This window comes from Nothoprocta perdicaria, unplaced genomic scaffold (genome assembly GCF_003342845.1).
Source record: "Nothoprocta perdicaria isolate Ctin4 unplaced genomic scaffold, notPer1 scaffold_0, whole genome shotgun sequence".
In the NCBI taxonomy this organism is placed as follows: Eukaryota; Metazoa; Chordata; class Aves; order Tinamiformes; family Tinamidae; genus Nothoprocta; species Nothoprocta perdicaria.
In genome coordinates this window covers 4,611,915-4,638,921 of record NW_020454092.1, presented here as the reverse complement: position 1 = coordinate 4,638,921, position 27,007 = coordinate 4,611,915, and the positions used below count along the sequence as shown (strand labels likewise).

At 38.8% G+C, this 27,007-nt stretch overlaps 1 protein-coding gene across 2 annotated transcripts in view; it reads right to left on the bottom strand.

Annotated features, from left to right (window-relative positions):
• Positions 1-26,656, bottom strand: part of LY75 (lymphocyte antigen 75) — a 39,588-nt gene extending 12,932 nt beyond the window's left edge. For both annotated transcript variants that reach the window (XM_026053340.1, XM_026053415.1), the window contains exons 1-23: positions 26,284-26,656; positions 25,099-25,272; positions 24,664-24,828; positions 24,002-24,112; positions 22,548-22,688; positions 20,690-20,878; positions 19,684-19,841; positions 18,722-18,832; positions 17,329-17,417; positions 16,824-16,996; positions 16,459-16,655; positions 15,650-15,792; positions 10,387-10,468; positions 9,771-9,842; positions 8,631-8,754; positions 7,579-7,614; positions 7,142-7,317; positions 5,964-6,028; positions 5,293-5,369; positions 4,511-4,647; positions 3,530-3,635; positions 1,458-1,618; positions 661-790 (exon numbers count right to left, since the gene is read on the bottom strand). In XM_026053340.1, the coding sequence (XP_025909125.1) occupies positions 661-790; positions 1,458-1,618; positions 3,530-3,635; positions 4,511-4,647; positions 5,293-5,369; positions 5,964-6,028; positions 7,142-7,317; positions 7,579-7,614; positions 8,631-8,754; positions 9,771-9,842; positions 10,387-10,468; positions 15,650-15,792; positions 16,459-16,655; positions 16,824-16,996; positions 17,329-17,417; positions 18,722-18,832; positions 19,684-19,841; positions 20,690-20,878; positions 22,548-22,688; positions 24,002-24,112; positions 24,664-24,828; positions 25,099-25,272; positions 26,284-26,614 (3,148 nt within the window). In that variant the 5' untranslated portion in view covers positions 26,615-26,656. The remainder of the gene's footprint in view (positions 1-660; positions 791-1,457; positions 1,619-3,529; positions 3,636-4,510; positions 4,648-5,292; positions 5,370-5,963; positions 6,029-7,141; positions 7,318-7,578; positions 7,615-8,630; positions 8,755-9,770; positions 9,843-10,386; positions 10,469-15,649; positions 15,793-16,458; positions 16,656-16,823; positions 16,997-17,328; positions 17,418-18,721; positions 18,833-19,683; positions 19,842-20,689; positions 20,879-22,547; positions 22,689-24,001; positions 24,113-24,663; positions 24,829-25,098; positions 25,273-26,283) is intronic.
• Between the last annotated feature and the right edge of the window lie 351 nt (positions 26,657-27,007).

The following is a 27,007-nucleotide window of genomic DNA, read 5'->3' as shown; positions in this document are numbered from 1 at the left end:
CTCAGAGTAGCTTTATGTGTTTGATCAGATTCCAGTAATCAGTGGTGACCAATCTATCAGGTTATACCAGAACATTATTTTTAGTTCAAATAAAGCAAGCCATATTTATGCCGATGGACTTGATTCTGCACAACGCCAGGAAAAGCCGCGTCACTGCAAATCACCCCTCTCCATGCACGCTCTCAAGGTTTGCTCGGGGCAGGCTGATTTCAACTAGAGGGTTCACAATACTGCCTTGTATTTTGAAAGTGCTAAAATTTACAGATGTTTAGGTAGGATGAAAACATTCAGAGATCCCTTCCTAGTGCTTTTCTCTCTCAGTCTTCTGAAGTGGTGAAGGGAATAATTTGTCCCACCTCTTGATGTACACGACATCCACAAAATACTAGAGTCTCTGCAAACAAAAGCATGGCTCCACTGAAACCATATTGACAGAGTGTCTTGGAAAGATCCATTTCCTCTGTGGATTTAGATCTGGGCTATGAAAATAAGAAGTGGAGACTAAATAAATTTGCCCCAGAGCATCCTGCACACAGTGCTCCTCCAACATACCTGCTCCGTCACTGCGAGACCCTCGCTCTTCAACTGCATCAATTTACATGGCACAAGAATGTTAACAGCAGAGCGTGGCTCTGATTTATTTTGACTCTTCAGACTTACCTATTGGCCGCTGGCATATACCCAGAAAGTGCTTGTCAGCACAGGCAGTGAAGTTCCATGTTCCAACATACTGTGATTTGGGATCATTGAGGATTACACCACACTGATTGTTAAACTCTTCATCAAAAAGCTGAAAACCAGAATTATGCTCATCAGACTCAAATAAGATATAAACAATAGTGACGTGGAAAAGGTGAAAGAAACACAGGGCTAAGAGAACCTGATCTGTCTGAACTTGTTTAAGCAGTTTCCAAAGGAATGGTGCAACACGGCTTACCTATTTTACAACCACTGCCAGGTGTTTGGACTCAGAAAGAATTCTCAAATTAAATACAGGGAAAGAACATTAAATTAAACTATTCACCACTTGCAATAAATCTTGTTTATGGTTGTGATTCCATTAAATTTATTATGCTTCACCTTGGGTAAAGCAGCCAGCAAAATACTAATGTATAATAGCTTGCAGATGCGCACTACATGCAACTGAACCGAGAATTAGTGACGGCAACTTTTTGATGAGAATTTTTATAGAGTCTTAAATTACAAATAGAAATTCCAAGAAAGCCATTAAAGAGTTGTTTTTGTTTTTCTCTCACCCCTCATAGCATTTGGAGATGTTATGCAATTAAGAGTAAACAGAATTCCGTCAGTCAGTCATGTATTTGCCAATTAAGATGACTATTTGAGTAACAGTATTCTGTATTCTGCATTTTTATTATGTCTCTCTTCTTTTGATGCAGTCAATATTCCAAGCTTTATACACAATATCCAAAAGAAGTCCAAAAATCAGAACTTACATCCAATGGAATTTTCCTTAATCTTCCTGTCAGGAGCGGGTGAAAGTTACTATACAACAGTCTACTCCCGTCTATCCACTTGTTCTCCCTCGTGCTGAACAAGAACTGCAACCCAATCCAAACATCCTTTGGCATATCAGTAAGCAAGGTTGTTATAAAATCTGTCGGGCAGCACAATAAATATATACACATTATGGTACAGAAAACCATACCAAACATCTCAAAAAAACATAAATAACACAAACTATTTGTATAATCATCCTCCTCCCTCCATAACCAACAAGAAGAGTGCTATCATCTTTTATCTGAAAGGTACAGACCGTGTCCTCTAAATTTGCAGATGAGGAGCAGGCAGTGAACTTAACTTGTTTCTGTCTTGGTTCGTTACTCTCTACTTTCTCCTTGCACCGCATTCCAAATTTCAGATGCTGCTTTTCCACAGATCTTTAAGATTTTCTATTCTTTCCCCATAGAGATAACAAAAGGGTTCCCTCCAAGCTTCTCTGAACTGATAAAGTTTTATCTCTCATCTTTCTCTCCTTCCCACCTACCAGTAAAGGAAGGCGGGAAAGGACAAAGAAAGTCATACTTAGCTGGGAAAAAATTCAGGCAGGAAAAGCCTAAATCAGTCCCCTCTAGTGAATATTCTGTCAAGAAATGAGAGGTTTCAGTAAATCTCTGGTGAGCAGAGACATCCACGAAGCTTGTCTACAGTAGGAAGACAAATTGAGGCTATGTAATTAGCTACTGCCGACATGTCTCAACTCTCAGCCACATGCCAGATTAGCCTCAGCCCATTTTTCTAAACTAGACAAACCCATTGAGATTTACATATTGAAGCTAGCCACCTTTGCTGTACACTGGGAAGAGCAGAAACAGCTTATAAACTGGAACACACTTTGATGACTCTGCCTTAGTTTCCTACGCAAGCGGCTTTTACTACATTGGGGGTTCAGGGAGGGAAGCAAGAACAAACAAAACTACCTCCACAAAACAGGATAAAAGGTCCTGCTAAGTAATACTTTGGAGCGTTATGCTTCTGCAATCTTTAAAAGAGTCCCAGATCACTCGGGACATGTATCTACCTGTACGGTTACAGTCCTATTCATCTCCCATGACAGCAGTAACAAATTGCCATTTAGCTGCTGCCTGCCTCTACACTAGTAGCTCCCTTGTCGTCTTTCTAGAAGCAAGAGGTAAAGAGGTTCTTCATCTAGCAAGAAACCTCTTAAAAAGAGGTTTGCTTAAAAAGAAAGTAAAGTGTGGCTCACATGGTGGAATGCAGCCAAGCTATTTCAGTTATATCTGCAGACAACTATTAGTTGTCCACCCAAACACAAATTCAAATACAGCTGTCTCATTCAGCAGGAGTTACTGCTGAATCCTACTTGCAGCCAGTGCAAACATATTTTTCCCTAACTGCATTCACCTCAATGTCTACCTTTATATAAAACCCAAGAGAGACCCTGAGGGGAGCACAAACTCTTTTGTATTTTTGCAGTCCCCCTGCTTTACACCCTCCTAATCCTCTCCTGGGCAGTTTACAGTAGACCTGTTTAGACAGATGGGCAAAATAAGCTACTCAGCATGCTTAGACATGGAGGGTCCTGCACGCTGCAGAGATTTTTTTGCTTGTAGTCTTGTTCCAACACACAGCTGAGCTTACCTTGGGAGCAGCTTCTGGGCGATTGTCACAGCGCAAAACCTACAACCTCAGATATGTTTAAACTTGCAAAGCATGGGAGGGAATTCTTCACCCATCGACCTTTCTATCCTCAATCTTAAAACAAAGTTTTACAGTTCCTTCTTTTTGTAACAGGTAAGGCCATAAAAAAAAAAAAGCTATTCACTGAAATGGATGAAATATTTGCTGCTAGCATTTCTGCTTTAATGTTTCTAGAGGTCAGAACAACACTAGGCAATGTGTTTTCAGTGGTTTTGGCTTTTCAGAACTCTCCTAGTAGGCCTGCAGATAACCAAGTGATTTTATGCTGAAATACTTAGGCAGCAGAGCTATAATGAATTTGGGAGAGAAGCTTCACATTGAACATGCTCCCAATCCATCAACATACCTTGCTCAGCTTGATTTGAGATCGATGGAAGAGAGCCTCCATAAGTTACACATTTTTCATTAGCTGCATTAAACGTTAGAGATTTGGGATTCATCTTTAGAAAACACTGCAAAATAAACATAATGAAATTGTTTTTCATCTTATCTTTGCTTCCCAAAATACAGCTCATAGGAAAAGGGTCTTAAAATAATTATAAAAAAGCCTTATGATTTTAATCAACCATATAAGGATCACATTCTGTTTGAATACTGAGAATACTTATGACCATAACTCTCAAGTCAGGCTGGGTTGGACCTTGAATCTGCACTGTAATACATTACCTTTTGAGAGAAATTACATAGGAAACCTGAAGTTATTTTTTTGCAATTATATGAAATAAATTTGAAATAACTAAATCATTTGCACAAGGATAATGTACACAATTGATGTGACAGGCCACATAAAAGGGATCACAGTCTTACTCTGGATTTAAATGACTCTTGAAATACACTACTAAGGTTTTCTACAATATGTCTTTCTTACAGTATGGCTTCGAATGTCTATTGGTTCAACCTTAAAAGCTGCTTCCAATTATTCAGTTAAGTCCTTAAGGCGACTTAGGAAGCAGGATGTCTGCCAGCTTGCTGACTGCCTAATGATTACTCAGAGAGTGAATGAAGATGCTTCTGTCATAGGAGTCTCATCAGCTTCCTTTCTAATCCTTCAAAGCAGAGCCTGATTAGACAACAGCCAAAGTTCTTAGGAGAGTGAAGATAAAATACCTGAGAATTACTTGTTTGAAATTAAAAACCTTTCAGTCCTAAGTAAGGGACAGAAGTACACCAGATGATTTTAATCACTGCACATCATTTTCACAGGCAACCTTGCAGTAGATTCCTGATCACAGGAGCTACCTCCAGATCACAGGAGCTACCTCCTCACCTCCAACCTATTAGGTTATGAAAAATAAGTGATGGTGATTACTCTGTATTATGTCCTTACCTTGTCCCGAAAACGAAGCCAATCTTTAGGACAATCTCCTCCGACTGGGCGGTAACTGGGATCGTGCTTTTCCAGCAAGGAGGCATTATTTTTTTCACAAATGAAAGGCAATTTCATATTGCAGTTAACTGGGTAGTCTGCAGAAATACAAGTTTTAAAAAAGTTAGTGTATGACCATCATGATCTAATTCCTATATGTACTTGACATGATATGACAGAGACCAATAAAGAGGTCATGAAAGAGGGTAATGAAAAGGATCAAATTCTTTTAAGTGCAGATCCAGTGAAATATTACACGATATAAAGCACTAAAAGTAACATCAGAATAAGAGACAAATATAAATGATTTACATCAGATACTGATAGATACAAAGCATGAAATGCGAAATTTGAACTGGAAGACTAATGTTGCATTTTGGCAGGAAGTTTATGTAATCTAATGCTTACTTATGAAAAAAAAAAAGAAAAAATCCTATGCCTTTAACATCCATATATACAAAATCTGGTCTGCAATGTTTTACATCCTTCCATACACAACTGGCTTGTCTATCTAGTGAAAATTATTTTCTGACTAATAGGAATGAAAAAAGTCAACAAGACACTAGTATACAACAGAAAAATGGGGAAACTCGGCTCTAAAGTGGAAGTGATAATAAATAAGAGGAATTGTTTTTCTCCTTGTGGACTGGGGTAACATTTTTTTTTCAGCAATATAAACTGATTAAGAATAGGAATGTTTATTACTCTTAATATAATAAAAATGGAGAGGAAAAAAAAATTACCTCTATACCAGCTCTTTCTAGAGACATACCAACAGTCCCTCAGGAGTCGATCATGGAAGCGTGGAAATAACTGTAAACTGGATAAAACATGGCAGAGTCAATCTCCAACCTAATATGATCTTCAAGTGAAAATTCTAATAAAAACAGAACCACTGCTTATAAAATTTTGGGCTATTAATTGTTTCTAGGAGACACCCTATAATACTGGAAGGTACATCACAGAAGGAAACTGGACTAGCTAATGGATTTGGTAGACACGTGCCATATCTAAATTTAATGTGCCTCAGAAATGCGTAAGGTAAGAATTTATTCCTTAATTAACCATGCTGCGATTGCTAGCATGCCATCAGGACAAGTGAGGATAATGGGCAGGAGCCAAATACACAGTTCTATTACTCTTTTTCTTGCCCTATCTATTTTATGATCTAAATATGGAATGGCAAGGTTATGAGTTGGGTTCATGGAAACAAAAGGAAGACGAAAACATCACTGAACTATGTTGTTTTCTTTTGAGCTTAAAGTTATTTATCTTAATGATAATACAAAAGAAGTGAGCTCTACATATTTGACCATTAAGCATTTTCCTTTAGAAACTATTCTACTTAATTATATGCCCAGAAAGGACATCAAAAGAAGCTCACAGTAGGGCACCCCACAATTATTCTACATACGGTGAATGATAGCTGTAGCCATAATCAATAAATTTCAGCCACCACTTCTGTTCACTGTTCGATAACTGTGGAAAAAAAGAAAAAAGAAATAACAAAACTCTGGATTTTATAAGGATAGATTTACACACTTTACCAGGGATAAATCAATAACAAAACTCCTTTTGATTTTAAATGGTCTTTCATGTATGCAGGAATTCTTCTTCTTCAGTAATGGGAAAGGATACAGTTGGAGATTGATATGCCAAGCAAATGGACCCTTGCACCTAACTAGGAAAAACTCTCCTTGCATCTACTAGAAAAAGTCCCCATTCTGACTGGGATCAAGCTGCAGGAAATCTTTCAGTGCTACTTTAAACTCATGCTAAATATGCAGCCCTGCAAAGTCCATAGCAGCACTACCAGACAGCCAGGACACAGCTGCATGTTCCCCAAAGCTAACATGGATTCACAAGACTTTCCTTCCTTCCTCAGAACAATCCTGCTCTCCCAACAAAATGCCCAACAACGAATGAAAAGCCCAAGGATTCAGTGGGTCAAAGAATTCAGCTCTCTTCTCCAGGGAGAAAAGCAACAGTCAGCAGATGTGGTCAGGAGAAATCTCACGAAGAGAGCTTGAAGGCTGCTAATTTCAGGAAGCAGTGAATTCTCACAAGCAGTAGTACTAAAGAAAGGTAGTAACTGAGGTGCTGAAACATCACTTTTTTTTTTGGTAAGATTCCTTAGCAGAACATACTTGCATGCTGCAAACACCACAGACAGTATTCTGTAGAAACCATCTAACCATCACGCATTTCTAATTAAATTCTCTCATCAGACCAAAACCAACAACAAAAACACATGCACCCACAAAAAAAGAAAAAAAAAAGGAAAAAAGATAGAGACTTCTTATCCCACACACAAAATTAAGAACTGGGACAATGGGTAGTGAAGTATTTGCTGACCAGGGGATATTTACAAGTTGATCCCATTATACTATTTTCTTTCAGAAGATTTCTTTCCTGTTATTAAGGTTACATTTACATTCAAAAAGTTACAAGACTAATAATCTTTTTCTTTCAACTCATGTTTTAATATACAATTAAGAGTCATTAAGTTCCATAGGGCAGAGAAAAAAAGAATTTAAGGAAAAACATTGTCATCTATTAATGAAAAATATCTGCTAGATTACACCTCCTTACCTTTTCTATTTGAGATAGTATTGTCCTGAGTTTTGGGTAAGATTCCACAGAGGCCAACTCGCTATCATTTTTCTGACAGTAGAAGACAGCTTCTTGGAAGCTCAGGTTTTTATCTGGTACAAACCACAGCTCTGCTCCATCAACAACGAGTGGGGCTCCATGAATTCCAATTTCATCTATGTGGAAGAAATATCATATACGTGAAGAACCAATCCTGAGGAAAAAATATTCTTTCTTTTTCTAAATCTAATTTTAAAAAAAAACAGTTGGACATTGGGAAGAGCAAACATTCTTGTGCTCTGAGCTTTCTCTGAAAGTCATGACCTTCACTAATATCAAAATGGTATTATATGGCAATATAGCAAAACAGTAATGAAATATAGATAGCACTAAGAACTACATACAAATAATGGAAGAATATGCAAAAGTCTGTTTACCTGGTATATACCATTCGGGTGTCTTTGGAGTGCTGCCTGTTCAGAAGAAAAAGGACCAGTCATTTCAAGCACATTTTCTAATGTAGTCACAAATAAGAAAGAAGGGTGAAGGTTGGTACTGATTCTCCTCTATTTGAACGATGGAAAGAGACAGGAAATTATATACAGGTTCAACAGTTTAAAACTGGATGATGCAAACGTAATGGGAGTTTTGATGCCCTTGTCTTACAGATTTTATTTATTTTTGTCCTAGACAAAAGACACAGTACATGTATATCCATATTTCCCCAGAACAAGAAGTCTTCATGCCCCATAAAGGCTTTTAAAGTGCAAGTGAAATACAGAAGACCAATTTCACCAGAAGAGTAAGGGCTAATTCAGATCAGCACAAAGCAGACTGTGTTTCTGAGGTGTCTGCAATGCATTTATTTGCATTTATCACTAAAAAAGACTGAGTAAAGCCTATAGATGTTGTAACTTAGTGACATATACCAGCTCACCAAAACAAAGACCTACAAACAGAGGATCTGTGCACATGAAAAGATAGTTCTCTCTTCATGCAGCATCCTGTCAGATCAAGAAGGAACATGGGAGCAGTGGTACGGAATACACCATCCTCACGGTCATTTTCTGATACTTTCGTTTTTGAATATTTTAAACGTGTCTGTATCATCTGACACAGGCAAGCCTCATGCACTGACTTGCACCAGGTCAGAGAGGAAATGATAAAGCATTACTGCCCAAAGACACACCTCTTTTCCTCAAAGAAGCATAGAAAAGAAAAAGAAAAGAAAAACCTGATGCTCCTAATCCTAGCTCCTGATCAGATTTCACTGCTGCACTTCCCATATCATCCGTTTTCAGTTAAATAACAACACATCAAACATGCTGGCCTGCTCTCAGTCAGCCAGAACCAAAGCATTCCTCAAGCCTCATTTGCAGATTTGTATGATTTTACACCACAAGAACTGTTAACATTGAAATAAGAGTAAGAAACAAGAGCACATCAACAAACATTTTTATATGAATAAACAGAAGCAGATGCAGTCTACCTTTTGTTATCTGGCAGACCCATTCAAGTTTTGCCTCGCAATCAAAAGGCTTCAGGTAAAATTCCAGTTCTCTGCCCTCATGGAAATAGTATCTCCAAAACGATCTCCGTGAAAACTGAAATGTCTGTTTAAAAGTAAGAACAAGAAATTAAACCGACATAGTACAGACCTCTGCAACCAAGTATTTCAGCACAGTCTATGTCTCATCTTTACTTATTATTGGGTCTCATCTTTACTTATTATTGAATGACCTGTGACAGCCTGTTGCCCCAAAGGATTCTCATTGTTACAGAAAAAAAAACTATCCAAAATGAAACAGAAACAATCTTTCTTACTTAGCATTATTTCTCTTGTAATCAAGCTTAAAATCTCAATTCACCCTTGCTAATCTCTCCAATAGGAGAATTTTGCATTTGCTGAAAAAGCACATGTCTAAGTAATGAGCAGTGGAGAGAGGATACTGTAGGTATGAATAAAGTCACAATATCTCCTTCAAAGTACTCTCCTTTTGTCTAAAATATTTATTAACTTAATATTGAAGAAAGCAGCTTCTCAGCCTGGGGTCATAGCTCTTGGAGAGGAGGATGAGGGGAACAGCTGTGAACAGAAGCGAAAGGATGCAAATGTCCTTTCCTTCAATAAATAACAAAAAAAAATTACAGATACTCTATCCTAACTACTTAATCCTACTTCGTTTCAATCGTTCTAGTAATTTACTTCCATGTCAAAAAAAATCATGTCTATTTTAAAAAGTTACTTGTAGAGTGCCATTTGCTCTTCTGTTTTTGTCTCCACACTTAGTGTAATGCGTAGTACACAAGAGCTATACAGCCTGGAATTATGCAGTATATAATAGTTTTGTTATTAAAATATTTTAGTGGAAGCTAAGAAAGTCTTAGGGAAGGTTACTCTTATCTCAGCACTTGATTCGTAAAAATTGTTTTAACAGAGAAAAACTGGTAACAGGTGAAGATTCCCAAAGGAAACACTAGCAAATTTTTACTATGCTTAGTTAGGAAAACATTTCAGCAAACACATAAAATTCAATATATATCACTGACCAAGCACTGACCAAGGTATTTTTTCCAAGTGCTTTTATGTATAAATATACATACTGTTGTTTTAAACCTTAAAACTAACCTTCAGAGCAGCACAGTCTCTTGTGTCATACTCATCTTCCAGATAATCGAGGGGCATAATAACACTAGTTACCTACAGGAGGGACAGGATGAAAGAATCATTACTTCAGCAACACTTTTGCTGTGATACCTATAACATATATATGTTAACATACACTCATTGGATCAAAGAGCTTTGAGTTTGCATCCCTGTTTTTACAGAGAAAGCTGAACTAACAATTTTAGGCAAATAAATCAATTACAGCGAAGGAGATATTTCTAGAGAAGTCTAACTTACCATGGAGACAAACTGATAAACCTCAGCCTCAACTGTGCCTTGAAGACATTTTGTTTTCTTCATCATTTTTTAGGCCTTTATTACAATATTCCTCTATCTTACATTAAAATAGTTTATCAGCAATATAGTAAGAGACAGAAATCCAATTAATGTTATAAGCATATGTTTTATTAGGAATTCTACCTGGATGGTAGCTCTTTCCTAAATGCAGAATCTTCTGAATAATTCAGTCGTCGTAACATCTGCCATATTTAACTTAAAATATTTACCAATTTATTTTCAACTCAATCAAAGATGAAAATATCAGGATGTGACATTTCCTGGTTAGAACTTAACTTACAGGTTTATCATCGCTCCACTGCCAGGTTCCCAAAGAATCCGGACTCCTCTTATTCATTCCTATCCATACCCATCTGTCATTGCTGTAAGTAAACAAAACAAAATCTTAATTTAAGTGTAAAGTTAAGTAGTTTCTGTTAATGAAAAGACTGACCTGCTCCACTTCAGATCAAGCAGCAAGCTCAAAGCTTAGAACTGCAAGGTGCAGCAGTTCAAAGAGCAAAACTGATATAAGAGGTAGGCCCTCTTCTGTGCTTTTATTTAAAAGGATTTGTATGTTGTCTTTCCTTGATCACAGAGAAAACTAATTCCTTCACTGCTGCACCACCACTTCATCCATTCCTACTCGATACGAAGTTCTCTTATATTTTTTCTTACAGAATGACACTGAGTTTTGGCTGGCTTGCTTCTCCTTCTCCAGGTCGTCTATCGGTCTGTGATCAACTCAAATACACTCTTCATTAAACAACTCAAAAAATCGCCATTCATGCAGAAGAACTGACTCCATACGTCCTTTACATTTGTCATCGATATAAACAAACCAAATACGGTCATACATTTCAACTGTGTACCTTCACAAAAGAACCACCAACAAAAAAGCACACATAAAGCCTACGGACTCTAATAATTGCTTAAAATAAAGACAATAAAAAATTGATCTGAATTACTTGATTAGAATTAATTCATGTTGTACGGTATATGGGTATAACACAGGGTTATGAGACTCTTGAGTTTCCTTTTTTAACAAGAATTAAGAATTTTCTTGTCTAAACTTGAGAAACAGTGATGGAATAAAATTACAACATGCAACCTAAGGCCTCTAGAAGAGATATTCAATCAAACATGGCCTCCTGCTCAAAAAATAATTTTGCATTCAAAATGCTAAAGAGGTTTCTAACCAGCAGAGGTCACAGTTTGGGAAAGACTCCCAAAAGAGTAATGTTGGCAAACTATCAAACTATTTTAAGATAGACCTTGATAGTTTTGTGAATGCAGCATCATTATGTGTTGGCCTGTGATGGTAGGAAGATGGTCTCAGGCTCAGGCTTATCGGTGGAGGCAACGTTAAGAAAATCCCTGACAACATTAAAGAGTTTTTTTGGTGAGATGTGCCTTTCTGCACATGTCACCATAAAAATGCCAAGCAGGGCCTGATGTATTCTAGGGAGCAGCACCAGAAAAGCAGCTGAAACAGCTTGGGAGAATTTGAGGATATGGTTCCAAGACATTTATTTTAGTACTGGACTGAAAAATTACATTCCAATAGGAGGTTCATAAAACCAGATCTGGAAGCTTGCCCTTGGGATTCAAAGCTACAAAAGAAATGACAGCTTAGCCCAAAGCATGTAGGCTAAAGCACATGAAATCTAAGAGGAGCAATGGCATGCTATTTGGTATGGATTTCATTGGATTGTAAAGAATTAGCCACTAACAGATCTCCTTTCTGATGAGTACTTCAACTCTAGTATTAATCTTCCGACACTCGTGTGACAGTGTGGTCACACCAGTGTGAGCTTCTCATATTTAATGTGCTCTGGTCTGTTAATGATTCCACATGAATAGCCTTTAAAAAGCCTAATGCCCTGTATTTCTCCAGAGGGAAAACTGTGAGCAAGAATACTCCTAGCTTTCTAACAGCTTTGTGGCTTTTGGCAGCTTGCCTTTAGGACTTCTCCCCTGATTGTTCATTCCTATACAGCTAACGAGGGGCACTGCTTCCCTCTCCCCTCCTAGCCATCACTTATAGGTGTAATATAGTTTGAGTAGCTGGTCATCACAGAGGTGTGTCTACTCATGAAAGATGGAGACACTCATTTCAGAAGGATTTCTAGTGGTTACTTCAGAACCTATAGGAACTATTTTCAAAATCATTCAGTTGTTTTGGGTTATTAAAAACATAACAAAAACAAAAATACAAAAAAAATACCTTTCACTGTACAATTAGCCTGCAAATATAGCAATGCTTTTCAGCTGATCCTAGCGCTTCTGCATTATCATTTGCTTCTTTTGGCCTTGCTCAGTCATGAACATGAGTAACTCAGTCATCTCTACACTGATCTTGACAGTACTTTTAAATTTAAATAAAGTCTTTTGATAACCCTTTGATACTATACTATCACCTTATCATGGCATATACACACATACACACGAAGATCTTCAGTATAAATTATAAGTCACTCTCTATTGCAACTGAGCTTGCAGGAAGGAGTTTGGATGTACTTCTGATGTTAGTCTCCCCCTTGCAAAACATTTAAAATCCATACTGTAGATTGGTATCAAAATAGATTTATTTGTGCCAGAAAAGTCCTTGAGCTAAATTCTTGAAACTGTCTAGATTTTTTTCTAAATTTTCATCCTAAAAAAGGTGCTATTTGTGTTTTACAAAGAATCCCACGCTCACTAAAGATAAAAGACCCTCCCCTGCAGAATACCAGCACTTTTTCTCTCATACAAAACTAAAATTTGATAAAAGCCAGCATTGCACAACAGTGAATGTCCTTTAAAATCAGTGATAATGTAACAGAATTTTTTTCCACTACTGTATTCTAGCTACTAAAATAGATTTTTTTTTTGTCCCTCACATCAGCCCCAACTCAAGATCAAGAGCCTAAATGAAGTTACTTTGACTTCTAGTTGCAAGTTCTCAACAAGATGGAGAATAGAATACTAACAAAAACTTGTGCATTTGGGCCCACATTTCTCCTAGCGGAGGAATTTAAAAGGATAGTGGGAAGACCAGAAGACAGTGGCTTCAGCAGCAGGGCCCACCTAAAAGCGAAGCTCACCTCACACCACTCCCTGCTCTACAAGAGGCAACTACCACGAGCCACATCCCATCCTACCAACCAACCTTCTTTTAGGGGAAAAAAAGGACACAGAAGCTGCATCACTGCAATTCCCACAACATGCATCTCTGCTTTTACTGCTGGTTTGACTAGCGTCCCGAGTATAACACCAGTCACCTCTAGAAAGTATCACAGATGCTTAAATTTGGAGGATTGTGGACCAATACTGAAGCAGAACTGTGCATATAGAAGGCAACTGATTTCTTTCCAGTCAGGTGTCCTCATTGAAATGTCATTTCAAACCCATCCAAGCTGTTCCTCTCTTTGCATCCAGCATCCCTGCCAGCTATAAGCTGCAGAATGCTCAGAAAAACAATCCTAGGGAATGAGAGCAACTCAGAGAATGAAAGCAAGTCAAGTGGATCTTTTCGGCCCGTGCCATGTCCCTTGAAGTAAAAAAATTAAAAAATAAAAATAAAAAAAGAAAGCTTATCTCCTGTTTCTTTCAAATAGGCAAAGGATGGCAGGCAGCTTTTATTTTCTTTTCCAATGGCAATCGCCCAACTTGGCTGGAGCAGTTCTAGCTCTTATTCGCCTCTAAGGTGGAATCTGAGTAAAGAACAGAATGGACTCGGCAAGCTGCCCTTTTGCTGGTGAACCAAACTGACTTCTGCTAGCATTTAAAAACAAGCAGTTCTCAATGAGTCACAGGAGAACTGTGTGAGGAGAAAAAAAAAATTAATAAAAAAAAAAAATCCCGAAAGAGCCAAGGTGTGGCTCCCTCCCTGAGCAGAAATGACTGCACTGGATGGAGAGTGTAGGTCACAGTTTGCATGGAGAAAACGCAAGGAAAATGGACAGGCTACTTGCCAATGCATTCCAGCAGCCAGTCACACCTAACATTACCATAAGATATTTCTCCTACTTATCCAGGTTATTCGATTTTCATAAAATAATTCACTTGTTTTCCTCTCTCCATCTCAAATGAACTTATTTTCAGACAAGCTACACATCACTCAATCTCCAAAATACTTTATATAATCACCATCCTTGAGTAATTTGAAAAAGTAATTAACTTAGGTAATTTGTTGCATTGCACAAACAAACAAATGTAATTTAAAAGACTTCAGGCTATATCAGCCATGTAGCATTTCTGTGCAGGGAGTCCTGCAGGGTTAGCCCTGCCCACACCTGTTTTGCATTATATTTGACACACGCAGAACTCCAGTTACGATTCCAAAGTCATTTATATTATGGTCAATATATGGCCCTTCTGTTGACGTTAAGATAAAATGTTCCTGAAGTTCTGCAACCTCCCTTTTTTAAGCTAAGTTTGGTCTTTCAGCCATATGGGAACTGCAGTAGCGTCCTGTGTCAGCTGACTCGCTGGAAAGAAAAGTCTTTGAATGCCTTACAAAAAAGGGCCACTAACTGTAATTAATATCAGACACGGCCATCAAGCTGAAAAGTGATACCTACTGCTTCTTCTAAGACAGAAAATAAAAATAAGTTAATTCTCTAATCATCCTTCATGGTATATTAGGTAAAACAAAACCTGTGCCTGCAAAAGAGTACAATAAGATTTAGAGCTAGAAATAAATTGTCCACTTATTCCTATTTCAGGGACCTTGATCACTTCAGCAAAGGAGTCACAGGTGGCTTTTATACAAGCTGAACAATCTATTTAGAGAGCATAAGAGCTTGCTTTTATCTTTTATTGACCTAAACATTGACTGAGTAATTTTGATCATTTGTGTATTTCTAGATAGATTTTTTCAGATAAATTGGATGTTCAAGCAAGCATCTCTTCAGTGATCAAGTATTAGAATTTATCACTGTGCTGCACTTGACAGCTTTTAGATTAATCCTGATGTAGTTTGTGGATGAAAAGTTCAGCTGGCAGCACTTGAATTTCAGCTGTCAAAAGTTCTGCAAGACCAGGCTGCCAATCATCAAAAAAAAAAAAAAAAAAATACACTGCACAAGATCCTGATGTCACTCCAATGTCTAGTAAAGTTTTGTAATGGCAGATTCTTTGATTACAAAGCCCCCCTAAGGGTTAATTTCTTGACACTGGGAAAATCAACATACACATTTAATGCCCATGTAGTGTTGTTGCAGTTACGCCAAATGGAATCTGTGTCAGTCAGATTGCGGGACATTGTATTATTCACATGGTCAAAAGACAGGACCCAATTTAGTCGCAAGCATTTAATAAACAGAGGTACATACAACTTATCTGAGAAAAATGAAATAATAGCTCACTTCTAGAGAATGTACTAGTGAAAAATGGAAACAACTATTACTCAGCTGCACTAAAATTCAACATGAAGTGGAAAATATTTATTAAAAAAGCACAAGCCTAAATTAATGTAAGGGAAGATGCTTAAAGCAGTTTTTTTTTCTTTCACTCCCTATATCAATACGAAATGTTTGCCTAAAGCTGTACTCCCTTGACATTTTCCGTACATTGGTTACCTGATGGTTTTTCTCAGGATAGAATGAAGCACCTTGATTTCTTCGGAATGACTAAAACTAGGCAGGTGGCCTCCCAGGGCTTCACAGAACTTTTCTGCCTCTTCCCACGTCCTGGTCCTCAGCACTCTTTCACTGTGGAAGAACTTCACAAGAGCCAAAAATCAGAGTGAAGAACAGAAGATGCAACACCACTTCTGAAGTGCCCGCATGACTCAAATATGACTGTACTGTGCAGGAATGAGTAACAGGCATTTCCACGGGGAGCACACTGGACTTTAAATTTGACATTCTAACAGTCATTGTAATTTTTTAAGCTTTGTTTGGCAATAGTTAGGCTATAGCTAATAATATTTATTTCAAATGCTCTGTGCTCAGTATGACAAAATATCTGTTTTTCTTCACGAGAAGTATTTTAGCCCATTCCACCGCCCATTCCAAAACTGCAAGACAAATTACAGGTTTTACAAGACAAATTACAGGTTTTACAGGATGTAACATACACCTCAGCTAGCACATTCCCTCGATCCCTCCTTCGCCTTGTGTCCGAGGCGTCTCTTATTAGCTGGCTGTGCTGCACCCACGTGCTTCGTCAGTAAGAGCTTGGGAGAACCTGCCAGGGGCCAGCTGTCACATCCCATCAGCGGGACTAGGCCAGGACTAGGAACTAGGTCACATCTGCTGAACATCAGCTAGATCCATCCACCACTCAGGATCCTTGCCTGCACCCTGGCTTTTCACTTTGCAGCATGAGCTGCTTCCAGTACAAGGTGGTATGGGAAAATAAATATCCAACAGGAATAACATTTTACCTTGTAGCAGGCAAGGCCAGATCCATTGTGCCACCCAGGAGGACAGGGGTCAGTTGGCTTTGGGAGCACTTCTGGTTCCTTGGGTGGACCAATGTATTCTTTGCAGACAGAAAATGCTTTAGTGATTTTGCAGTCTTTAGTTTCCCACTTTCCAAGAGACTTCCCACTGGACATGGCCACACATCCTCCGGAAAACTCTAAGATAGAAGACAACAAAAAGAGCATTTAAAACTATTGATTGTTTTTCTCAAAATGAGTAGGTTTCTGAATAACTACTTTATCTCAGTCTTGCGAGTCCTTTAACAAGGTACTCCACCATTAGTTCAATGTCAAATGATTATGATATTTTAACTGTTAAAATTTACCTGGTTGCATTGAATTCCAGTTAGTGTATGTCACAGCTTCACTTTTTTCCCCATCCACCTCACCCCAAGAATATATTCCTGATTGGCTAATATCTTGCAAACCGATCCAGAAGTATTTTTCTTCAATTTTGCTGTATTTTCTGATGAGATTGTTTATAAATTCTTGTTCAAACCTGAAAATGTACAGATTAATAAATGTCAATAGTCAAGGAACATTTGAAGCTATCAAGTCATTTTGAAAAACAGACACATTAGACCAATAACTTCAAGTGGCTGTCCAGGCAGTCCTAGATGGACTGTATGCACATTATTTACTCTAGGGTAAATATTACCTTCTATTATGGGATCAGGAGGCTGGGAGATAATATGCTTCCCAGAAGGCTCAATTCTGTAGGGATTTGCTTGTTTGTTTTACAGTGTGCAGCTCACAGAGGTCTTAATCACTGACTGAATCTCCAGCATCTCACTGGAAAATATACACAGAAATCACAGCGCTGTACTTTACCTGCTCCTTACTGTAAGATTGCACTGTGCTCCAAACGATACTTCCGTTTTATAAATCTTGTAACAGAAGTTTCCATGCCTCTCTGACTCCTGGTTAGGGAATAAAAGACATGTTTACACATTACAGCCTAATTTAGGCATCATGTCCAAGGAAGAGATCACTGCCAGCACTGGCTGGTGCCTGAGAGCTGACATGCTGTATACAGAACAGAAACACAGTGCATCAGACATCCATTTGCTCAGTTAGGGAGGAAATGCGATATAAGGGATAAATATTCCATATCCATATTCCAGATGAGAAACAGAAAATGAAACTCTCAAATTCTAAATTCCAAGAAATAATTCAACCACAGGAATAAACTACAGCACTGTTTTAGCTCAACCGGGCACAAAGTCTTCTGATTGCTCTGTGCATTTAGAAAGGGACACGAGGGTGACAGCTAGTCCTATTCAAAACAATAGGAGTTTTGATGCTGTTGCACCAAGGCCAAGATTCAAACAGAGGAAGGATAAAACGGTGACATTAGTGTTACGCTACTGAAAAAAGACAAAACAAAAAACTTTCATATATAGAAAATCTGCAAACTTGCAAAAACGAGCAATTTTCCAATCTTTTTCCCCACATTTACAAACTGAAATTTCAAAGAATATTAGTTTTATTAAAATTAGTTACCTCTGGCCTGTTAATGCCAGAGCATCAAAGAAAGCTATAATTTCACGTGCTGACAGTCTCTGAAGAGACACAGTGAAAACACTGTCCAGTTGTGCAGAAAGATGGTGCACAAGTGTGTTTTCTCTTGCACATTGAAAAAGGAACCAAAGAACTTTGAAGTATCTGATAAGACCACCCCAAGACTGTTGAAAACTGAAGTTTGAAAGCCTTATTTATGCTTTAACACGTGTTATACTAAACAAAGCAAAATTGTATTCGAGACAAAGAACAGAGATGGAAGCCAAGTGAAACAAACAGGAACCTATTTTTTTTAATCAATCTCCACATATCCTTATGTTGCAAAATACTTATTCTAAATTCAGAAGTGTATTTAAGCAAAAACTACAAAGCATTAGTTATCATTTATCTAGTAAAAAAAACTTTTAAAAAAATTTCAAACAAACAGATAAAACACAACATCTCCTGGCTCCAAACTCATACTTTCACCCATGAACAAAGTACTAAAATACCCAGTGTCTGGTTAAGAGAAGTTGAAGGGTAACAAATTTGTGTATGTATACATTGTATACTGTATGCATTGTATATGAACATGTAAATCCTTTTTAAGCTAGAGTGTTTTATTGATTTTCTTTTAGAGATTAGCAGGCAAGAAGGTAGGGGAAATAAGTAACTTCATGCAGACTTCTGGATCGAGTAAAGACAAAAAATAAATTTTTATTACCTCTTTCAGTGAGCAACTTTTATTCGATTTTGTTTCATTCAAAATCTCTCCTTTTTTTTTGCATACATATTTCAATTTTTCTTCACAGGATTTGACTTTCCACCGTCCCAACTGTTAGGAGTAATGAAAAAAAAAACAAGTATTTCAAATTCTGAGATCCTCCTGCTTCCACAGTGCAGAGTTTTCAGGTGGGGAAAAGCAGATTGCCAGGGTTCCTTGCAATAGTGGTGGCAGGAACCCTGCAGGTGGAATGACCTGGATTACATGGACATGTGTTGGGGGGCAAGAGAAAGCAGAGAGCTGGCAAAGCTCAGATCACCCACAGAAAGGGCACGAAAAGAGCAGGATGGTGCTAACCGAAGGGCAGAGATGCAGGGAGACCTCAGCTTGCAAGCAGTGGCTCTGGAGAGAACGGGGACCCATTAAGTGCCAGGTGGAAACCACACACTCTTGTGTCAGGATGTGGTCCCTGACTCCCTCCTCCTGTCCTCAACCTCCACCCACAGCCCTTGTCCTCTTCTCTCACCTCGGTGTCACAGGGGCAGCCCAAATTGGGCCTGCAGATGACTGAAAACAGCTTTTGCATTCAAAACCCCAGCCCACTTTCTTCCTAGCTCAGTGCTCCAGACACACAAGGATGCGATAACACAAATGCAGGGTGACAGAGGTGACCGGCTGCCCCAGCGGCCGCAGTCTCAGAGCTGGGAGCATTGGTTTCCTTTAGTTCCAATTATTTGTGGCAAACAACCCATGCAGACAAACCAGCAAGCAGTGGCTAAGTAATGTTAAGAAGTTTTCTTTGAGGATTTTTAATGAAGACATGGCTAATTTATCTGGATTTTAAAGATTATTCCAGAAGTAAAATCAGCTATCTAATTTTCTCTCCTCTTTGCTTTCACACACATCAGTGTTGCCTCTACTATGATGAAAAAAGACATAACAAATCATCACTTTATTCCTACCTCTCCTGAATAGGCCACACAGTTAGGAGTGCTGTTAAAAGGAACTTTTGGTTCATTCTGATCCCAGTAGGTAAAAAACACAGTTGAGCCATCTGACCATTTGAATAAAGTTGGCACACCTTCATTCCTGAAACCCATCCACATTTCCTCTCTCACATCTGTAATTTAAAATGAAGACAAAACTATAGTTTCAGAATAATAAACAAGCTAACTGTACAAGAACATGAAGTCAAAATTATTTTTTTAATCGCTGTAATGAGTAGAATAAATGCTGCCATTTTTTTCTTACAATGAGAATGGGGATTTGAGACATTTATGATCTTGTTTCTAAAATTACACTTATGAAGGTAAGTTTTATACAGAAGGAAACAAACAATAGTGAAAAGTATGAGAAATAATAAACACACAAGGATAAAGAAAAAGAAACCCTCATTCAAAATCTTATTTTACAGTGTAGACAGAAATATAACACTACAGAACACAAACAACATCTATTAGTTCAGTGACTCAGTAGTCAAATATTGACCTAACTTTCTATAATACTCTCTGAATGAGAAAAATAAACACAAACTATTAGGAAAACAGAAGGAGGTTAGTCCATTAAGGTCTAAAAATAAATAAAATAGATGAAACCAAATTCAATGGGAGGGAGGGGGAAAAGGGAGAAAAAAATAATGTCAAAGTATGTAACACACTAAAGTCAGTGCAATATTGCCTCTGAACTGGATGGAGTGACATTGCTCCACCAAGCCTTTATCATTTTAGTTAAACTGCTGATATATTAATTTCAGTCTTTAGGGTGATAATATTTGCTTTTCTCCTCCTAAAGAGCTAACAGAGAGGGAGTGGACCTGAACACGAGCACATGGTACAAGCCTGGGTACAACTCTGGCATGAGCCAGAGCTTTCACTTAGCAGCCGGAGGTTACAACCACCTAGAGCACGCAACACGTTTTGCAATTGCAGCGCTTGGCGGTCGACCTTTACGCCACGTGTCCCCACTTACCTCTATGAAGCTCTGTAACAACCAGCTCGACATCTGCTAAGGACTGCACGCTCATGAGGTCGCCCTGCTTGGCCTTGCACAACGCGCGCGCTGCGCCCCAAGGTGCCTCCTTGTTTACCAGCAAGTAGCAAAAGCCATTGTGGGGAAGCCAGCCCGAATCACAGCGCGTCTCCAAGTGTCTCCAGAACTCTGACAGGAGAGAGAAACTGAATTAGTTTTAACTAATTCAATTAACTTTTGTTTTAACATTGAATAGTTCACTGTGCTTTTATTTTTTCCTCCAATATTGTACATCTTACAGCACCTTAAAACCAGCCAAAACACAGCAGAACGTGTTCAGAGATAAACAGCACAGCTCTTCAGTGCTAATGTTTTGAGACAACATCACACTACAGTGAGGCAAATACTCTTGACTGAGCAGCATTATGGGGATTAGCAAAATTTTGGAGCAATGATGTGGGCACAAGAAGAAAGAAGTTAGCAGGAGTGAAAGTAAAAAGCTGGAATTTATTCTGGTTTAGTGTAAGCAAAAGGTTCAGAAGTAATTGGAGCAAGATTTCAGAGGCAAATAGAAGCAAAATGAGTTACTTCATTGCAAGGCAGCAGCTTCAACAAAAAGTTGGTTGTTTTGTTCTGGCAGGGGTTTGCACTTCCATAGTGCATTATTATCCATATGCACTGCAGTCCTGTGCAAAAGACTAATTCTGTATAGCTCATAAGAAAACAAATGCCTAGGTTTAAACATTTTTCTTCTAATATTATATTATTAATTTATATGCCACAAGCCTTTCTGGTTCAAGACATGGTATAAAACACACCAATCTCATAAACACTAGTAACACCTCCACATCTTCAACTGAGGAGACAGAAAACGCGTAAGGATCTGACAACTAGTTTTTTTAGCAATCATTTGTAAATTTGATGATGTACCTTAAATTAAATGTGAACTACTTATCTATTATTTTCCTCAGTAAAGGCATGAACCTACCCAGGGGAGTCCACGATACTTTCCACCCCCAGGATGCGGCTTCAATCCTCTCACCCCAGTTCCCCCTACATGCAAGGGCAGTTGCCTCTTTCAGTGAAGATTTCCCCCAAGAGTTCCACAGATGGGTAAGGTGAAGAGTAAGGGGTAAGGCAGGGTGGATAAGGCAGGAGAGAGGGCAATGGACATGGAAAGGGTCAGACATCTAGGTGTAGGTGATGAGTCCAGCGAGTGGATGCCAGGAGATGTCACACCTGGACAGCAATTGTGTGTGTGGAAAGAGGCAGAATAAAACCTTGATTTGTTTTGTTCTTCTTATTCTGTTAGCAAGTGCCATGGCAAGATAAAATTAATGGGCCAAGTAAACATTAGACACTGGGCCAATTACCAACAGAGGCAGAGTTGGCTTCCAGTGCTGGACTTGGTATCAAAGGATATTAAGGTCACTTAACGTCTTGCATTTCAATGCAGAATTTGATCTAGGCCCCAGTTAAGTCAAATTTTATGTCCATACAGCCAAACTAGGCTAAAAGCAGTTTAGGAAGGTACAAGATGCAAAAGCCAGTTGCATACTTCCAAAGAATATGAAAGAAGGTACAAGGCATAGACAAAAATACTACAAAGAGGGGAAATGAGAAATGTTTGGTGTGTGCTGGGAAATATAGAGTATGAATGACAAAATTAAAGGTGGTTGCGATGCATCATCTTGATAACTGAGAGTTTGGTCCTTATCTGCTTAAATATCTAAAGTCACTATGAAAATGGTTTGGTAAAGCTGTTTAAGCAGTTTTGGGAAAGGGAAAAAAGGACTTCACAAATTAACATTTCTCTCATACTGACATATAAAAACAAACACATGCAACATTTTCCTACCTGGCAATTTCAAAACCTTCTTTAATGACTTCTTGCAAATATAGGGAAGTGGAGTCCCACAGTGGTAACTCTGCCACTGACCCGAGGTGGCATTCATCCCCACACAGCTAGTCTCATCCAAAGGGGTCAAATTCTGCATATCTATGTACAGAAAGAAATAAAAATAGAAGAGCACAAGTTATCTAACAGTAAGTTATCCAAGGCATCATTAAACTGTTCCCCTTTTTTTCAAATACAGAATATATAAAAGAATAATGATATAGAAATACTTTACATATTTTGTCATATTATAGCACCTCATATTCGAAGAACATGCTGTAAATGAAGGCATCTGTCCTACCATAGGACCCTCACAATGTTTTGGGAGAGAGAAAGCTACAGAATCAAATAATCCAGCCTCCTATTCCAATGTTTAATCCTATAACCATGAGGAATGTACTATTTACAATACAACACACCCTTTGGCTTAGCACTTTCCCAGACTAAGCATATCTCGGGGAGAGCCCTTTCTGCAGCCCTCAGTTTCCTTTGGGAGCCCTGGTCCAGCCCCACTCCCACTGCAGCTCTGCACGAGGCACAAAATTGACAATATTGCAAAGGAGAATTATTTTTGTAGCCCCTTTCCACTGGTACCTATTGGCTTTCTCTTTCAGTGTGCCCCAAGGCAAATCTGTCCTGAGCCCTGCTCAGCAAAACCCAGCTCCTCCTCATGGGGTTCATCCAGCCTCAGCAGGGAGGCTCAGGAAATACCTAACTGCTGACATGGAAGAACATCAAGGGGATAGACCCTGACTCCTTGCACTGGTGTGCAAGGACACACCAGTGCAGAAGGACAAGAGGTAATGAGCACAGTTTGCAGCAGGAAAATTCCTTCTAGATATTAGTAATATATTTTTTAAAAACACTAAGAGGGTAGTCAAACACTTGGTCAGGCTAGGTCAGATCTACATCCTAGGAGACCTTAAAATGTGACTGGACAAAGCCCTGAGCAACCAGATTTGGATGAGCCAGGAGTGGGACTGGGGACTGCCAAAGGTCCCTTCCACTTAGCATCATTCCATGACTCTGGGAACTCAGCTACAACACAACTGATAGATAAAGCATACTTCACACACTGACTTCCTCTGAAGTAAAACTAACTCTTTTTTTGTGTGTGTGTCTTCATAATGGTATTTTAGTTACAATGATCTGTTTTTGCAGCCATGAAAGTCTCTACTTAGAAAAAAAGAAATTAAAAAAATTAAAGCCTCTACCAATATGGGAAATAGAAGCTTAACTCAAAGTAATTATTTATTGTTCAGGAAGAAAGGATATTTTTCAGCTTTTAAGAGAAGTGGAATAAAAGCGTTTGTTTTGATGAGGTTCAATAGGAAAACAAACAAGCAAAAAACCCCACAAAAATAAATACTAGTTTGTACTGTGAATATTGTTAATATCACCAGAAACATCATTACCTGGATGCCAGTTGAGAAAATTCAAGGGTTTGTGATCTGACCACTGCCAACCTCCAGAAACATCCAATTGATTTAAGCCAATCCAAAACATCTCAGCAATGTCATCCTTACCTGGAGATGTTTTTGAAAGAAAAAAAAATTAGTATAAAATATTTGTCTCTTATTTGTCACTTTTAATGGGCATCATCTGGGGAAAAAAAATGCTACTATAATCATATACACAATTTTCTTGAGCCAAGAAGAAATTCCTCACATTTACCCATCCATGTTTCCTATCTGAGTGCCTTCAAATATTTATCAGTTTTTTCTCAGATTCCCCAAAAAGTTAATTTCTCCTGGCCCAGGCTGAACACCAGTGAGGATGATTTCATGACAACAGAGCAAGCTATGAACATGCTGCTAAAAATAAATAAACAAATAATAAAAATAACAAAAACACACCCTACTCATTAGGATTATGAACAAGAGCCAGCCACTATAATGAAAGCACATAGCTAAATTAATCTGAGTTTAGCAACTCACTTTTGCTACGCAAAATAAAGCAACTCAGGATTTTAAGTTTCAACAAGTTTCAACACAGAATTTTAAGTCTGAAACTAAAATGCTATCTTCACTTTATTTGTCAAGATTTTCTGGTATTCTTTTATGTCAGTTACACCTACCTTGTATGTAACTTAATTCAGTTGCATCTTGAATGCTAAGTAGATCTCCCCCTTGCCTTTGACATGAAATATAAGCTTCTTTCCAAGAAAGAGCAGACTGAGTATTAAACTGGTAGCAACTTTCAGAGCCCGGATCATGTTCCCAGAGATCATGACAACCATCCTCTGCTTAAAACAAGAACATGGCACTTGTAATTATAACTACACCGAAATGGCATAAAGTTAAAAAAATAAACATAAACAGAGAATTTGTATGCATATTTATATTGAAATCATATGTACTGCAAAGTAAATGTGCAATGACTGCTCTATCAGCAGTAGAAAAGGAGTTTGTTTTACACAGTTTGACAGCAAGGTGCTACACCAAGGTGGAGAGCTATATACACATGAAGTGACAGAACTCCTTTAGGGCACCTATTTAGAAAGCCAACGTGCCTGGTTGTAAGCAGAATCCCCATTTGCCATCACGATCGTAGTCTTCAGACGTGGAGCACCACTTGCCACCTCCGTGGGCTTCATCCTGAATGCAGTCGTGATGCCAGCTCTTATTATACAGAAAAGGAAACTCGCAGGGTTTTCCATAGGAGTTTCCATCTCTGGTATAAATCTCTAGGAAAAAAAGCAAGCAAAGAAGCCAGTAAAGCCACCCCGGGGTGGAGAGGGCTGCAAATATAACACAGTAACAGTTGCACAGTAACAGTTAACTTCGAGGTAGGCAAATTACACTTGTGGTCTGAAAACACTATATCCTGTTGTTAAAAACAATATACTGCAATGCCAGAAATGAAAGAGGCGAGCAAAAAATATTTTTCTGTACTCTTTTTCTTCCAAGTGGAGCATAACACATCAGAAACGTGTTTCCGCCTGGTAAGTTGGGGATAGACATGTTTTTCTAGGGAAATCCAGATGGTCTGCACAGAGCACTATGGAGCAAGGTGCTAGGAAACGAATACATGCATGAAAAGGAAAATGAATTTCGAAAGGGGCCTACTGGACCTTTCAGCCTGGCCATTCTCAACAGCTCAAATACAAAGAAACGTCTGCTATCAAATGGAACAAAATGTTCACCGTTTCTGCCAGTTCTTCTTTTGGAATTTCAGGTGGAACCAGGCTCCAGGGCAAGCAGAAGGAGTGCAGGGCAAGCGGGGAGACTATCAGAATAAAGGAAAGCAATGGCTCCTGAGAGCCAAACAGGCTGCCGGCTAAAAGCACACACAGAATTTGACTGCCTATCAGGGAAGAAAATATCCTCAAATCCTCTCATTTAGGTTAGCAGCAAATTTCCCACCCACTGTGAAAAGGGCAGTTCCAGTTCTGCTGGAGCGTGGTGGATATTCCACAACCTAAAAGGGCCTCACTAAAGAAAGGAGGCAGATATAAGAAGAAGAATTCACTTAGAAACAAAACAAATACATGCAACTGAAGAAATTCTTTTTTTTCTATCCTTAAAAGTAGTAAAGTTTTATACTTAAAGGCCAATATCTCACTACAGCAAAACATTCCATCGCATTGTCAATTAGCTCCTTTACATGATGAACCTCAAGTAACTACTGGCATAGACCTATAGCCAAAAGCTCTCCCCAAGACGCCGTGCTTCTGCCAAGGGCCGTGCCAACTCACCACGGTAAGGATCTCGACATATGTCATGCGAGGAGCTGTTGCTTCTCCACTGGTCCGATGCGTTTATGCTCGCGGTCACAAAGCTACCTTTGATGGTCACCTTGTACTGAGAGGCACCGAGGATGGAGGCATCAGCACATCGCCACCAGAGCATAAGCTCCGCGTTGCAGTCAACCATTTTCAGGCGGGACAGGGATTTGGTGAATATATCGAGGCCGAGGCACTGCTGAGATCCCAGATGGAAAAGGCGGTTGTGGGAGACCCATTTCCACCAAGCTGCACTCGTCTCCTCGCAGTCAGCTACCACTATGCGGGAGTTTTTAACCTGCATGCACTTGTTCAGGGCGTCGTGGCGAATGGCGAAGGCATCGTTGCCTGTATAGGAATACATAGATTTTCACCTATAGGTGTGACTAAGTATCGCTTGTGCAGGAAGTTCATTTTCAAAAGTGCAATCATGTTCTAAGATAAGATACCAGGGAAGTACAGAAACTGCTACTTACACGTTATATTATGCTGCAGATGACAAGTAATGACATTTTCCTGTTTACTTATGGAACAAAATCAACAATTAAAAAAAACTCTTTCAAAGTGGTTGCAAAATGAGGTGACAAACGAGACATTTCTCTAAGCCCCATTCCACCAAAAAGAACTCTCTTCATTTTAATGCATCCTGATGGGATTACTCCTTGATCAATCTGCAAGCTGCCTGGGTCAAGCACAT